This window comes from Morone saxatilis, unplaced genomic scaffold (genome assembly GCF_004916995.1).
Source record: "Morone saxatilis isolate NCDOM2014 unplaced genomic scaffold, NCSU_SB_2.0 Contig23, whole genome shotgun sequence".
NCBI lineage: Eukaryota > Metazoa > Chordata > Actinopteri > Moronidae > Morone > Morone saxatilis.
The window spans coordinates 5,557,891-5,561,178 of NW_023339796.1; the positions used below are offsets into that span (position 1 = coordinate 5,557,891).

General features: G+C 41.8%; 1 protein-coding gene across 1 annotated transcript in view; it reads left to right on the top strand.

Moving 5' to 3' along the window:
• Positions 1 to 394: 394 nt before the first annotated feature.
• Positions 395 to 3,288, top strand: part of LOC118335106 (piezo-type mechanosensitive ion channel component 2) — a gene marked incomplete in the record, with an annotated part of 85,983 nt that continues 83,089 nt past the window's right edge. Inside the window, 1 exon segment of the mRNA XM_035671306.1 lies at positions 395 to 977. Within this exon segment, the coding sequence (XP_035527199.1) occupies positions 902 to 977 (76 nt within the window).

Sequence of the window (3,288 nt, forward strand, 5' to 3'; positions counted from 1 at the left end):
GTGTCGCTGTTTCTCTCCAATGAACAGCTGGACAACAGACCTGAGGAGATGATCAGTGAAAGTCTCATGATATTTATGAAATCTTCCTGGAAGTGCTTATTGAATGTCTGTTGGCTTAAACATACAGACTAAATACTGAAACCCGAGAACCTATTTTTAGTGAAAATCACACAAGAGCTGTGGGTTTGGGATACGTTATCTTGTAATACTTGTGGTATTTGCATCCACCTCCGCGTCCCACCTCTTGCTTCCAATTATCACAGGGGGCTGGACCGGTTACCAGGCGAAGACTTCTGGTTGGTTGAGCCAGGTGTCAATCACAGGCTCGTCCTGTAGCCTCCTGTTCAATCCACACCAGAAGTCAGAAAGTCAAATTTCACCAAGAGGACTAAACGGGAAGAGTAAATTATCCGGTCATTCTGAGGGCTCCTATCATGCTTCACAGAGAAGAAGTGAAACTAGATCTTCTTGTTTTTTTGAACGTTTCACGTTAATGTGGTTTTGTAGTTAGAAAAAGGAGGTTAATTGGACTTGAGGACTTGTTGGCTCCTTTCTCCGGCATTTTTACGCGCTGTGCCAGCGCAGCTGTATGCGCACCTGAGTCCGTTGCTCCGTTTGTGCAGCGTCAACATGACTTTAATGCATCTGAGCAACTAAAACTATAATGTGTGACAGTGCTTACCGGTGACATGCCTGCTGTGGTGAACCTTGGTAAATGCGCAACCTTTCACTGTGGAATACCCACCGGAGTCCAGGTGTCATCAGGGAGAGCTGATGTGGCCGTTTGGAGGAGCGCACCAGTTTGATGTCAGCGGGGATTTGACAAAGCGCAGGAGTTTGGGATGCAAGAGAAACCTTAGAGAGACAATCCTCGGCTATTTTTACCTGGATTCAACACAGGATGCCCGGAGCCATGGCCTCTGAGGTGGCGTGCGGGCTGGTCTTCAGGTTACTGCTGCCAGTGTGTCTTGCAGCCGGTGAGGTTTTTTCTTTAATCCCCAGTTTCACGCATCTCAATTGGCCTCTGTGTGCGCCATGTGGGGTTGGGTGATTGATTAATTAACAGTTTGTCTAATAGTTCATCTGATATTATCCTATAAATCAGTTTATTGTATTTAAATGTAACGTTCAAGGAAGGCTGGAGCTCATATTTAACATTGAAATAGTCATAAAAATGTGTGACATTAATTAAAAATCTGAGGTAAATTAGTATAAACCTAAAATAAATGTATAAACAGAATCTTATGAGTTGAAACTGAATTGCTCTTTATATTAATTTGTGATTGACCTCATGATGCTGGAGGTCACAGTTCACTGCTCATCACTGCTGAGGTCTGTGCTCTAACACTGGGCACAAACAAGAAGCAATAGACTGCACAGTCACACATCAGCCATTAAATATAAATTACAAACCAGAACAGTGGTGTGCCAGCACTGTTCCTCACCTGGCTGTCACCTTTTATTGGATTTAGTAAAGGAAACACAGCCGACAACAGAGCGTCCAGTCACTGCAGAGTGTGCGTCGAAAAGCAACCTTTTTGGAGTCTATGTCTAGGTTTGTATGACTAGAAATGTTTAAACAGACACGTATTAAGAGTTTTTCTTAAAATAAGCAAATTACAAACCAGTTTATGTCAGTATAAAACTATTCCCTACTGTTTTGTTGCTTGTGTGGCTCAAACAGAGTGTTATTATAGCATTAAACATTAATTTCTAGTGTAAACTTTGGTTATTAATGAATCATCTGTGTTATTGATTAATTAGCTTGCATCAAATGTACATCTGTATCGTTAATACTGTTAATTAACATTTATACTGACAGTGTTAAGAGCTACGTGTCCTGTGTTGTTGCACATTCCTCTGAGTTCTAGTCAGCGGTGGAGGTTTCTGGTTTGTTTACAGCATTTATAACTTTGTTAAGAGAAGCGCTCCACAAAGTTATAAATGCTGCATTTTGTTTTAATCACCGTTTTGCTATGCAAAGTTTTGAAGATGACTTATAGTCAAAACTTGGCAGTTTATTTGGACTTTGTAAAACAGACTGGAAAAATCTCATCTTTGCTCAGATATTACTGGTTTTCACACACCTTAAAAACCCTGATGTTAGTGGAGGTCGAGGTATGGTCACACCTTGGATGCAGAACCTATTAAATGCAGTTTACTCTGTGTTTTAATTCTGTGGTTGGCCACAAGTGAAACATGATTAGTGTCAAACTGCCACTGTGGTTCCACTGTGGTGTCTGCGTAAGACTTATAGGGCTGAGGTACTTTTAAAGCTAACAGCATGCTTTCTATAGATAAGACCCACTCAGTGCCGCCATAATGCATCACTTGACAGCCCGACGTACCCCCCCCTTTTATTTCCAAAAGCAATTGTGAGGCCATGCATTGTCTCCATTAATTCGTGGAAAGTCGTTTTAACAGTATGAATTAATAATGTGGTTTGCGAGGGAGAGAAGAATTGCCTTCCCTTTTATCGTAAACATACCTTTAATATTTTATGTTTTTTCAAAGTGCAAATGAGCACTTGTCATTCACTGCGGCTGCACACAGTAACGGACAGGATGGAGGAAATGTAAAGTGGAAAGAAAAGAGGTGAAGGTGTACAGGAACAGATGGCGTTAAGAGGGGGAGAGTGGATGAGAGAAGGTATTTCTGTCATCAGCATCACCTGAAGACTAAGACCTGTTTGACAGTCAAAAGATCTTAATTAAAACTGAACGGTGTAAATCAATAACCATCAACCCATCAGCTCACAAACAGTATAAAGCAGCACAGATGGCTGGAAGATCATTTTATGTTTTATTTCTTCTCCGTCTTGCAGCCGATGTTATCTGACTCCAAACACCTACATTTAAACCTTTACTGCACATGTCCAGTATTGTAACATCTCGTGTCCCAGTGTCTGCTGACGTTACATAGTCTGTGTTTCCTGTTGGCCATCTGACAGCACCTCTATTGAAAAGCACAGAACTGCTGGGCCCATGTGTACACAGTCCCCCTACCACACACACACACACACACACACACATTTGCACACAGCTACAGTTTTGCTGATCAAACAGGCCCACCGCTGTTTATGTGTTTACTGAGTTTGGAGTGTGAACATGATTATGAGCATGCACTTGTCTGATATCTGATATAAAACATGTACAGACGGTGCAGCAGGTTGGATGTGTTGAGGGGGGCAGGAGAAGGATAAAGCGCCGGAGGGTGAAGTGCAGAGATACATAGCTTAGACGGCGGTACAACCAAAAATTTGAATCACAGTAATTTTTTAAGATTTTG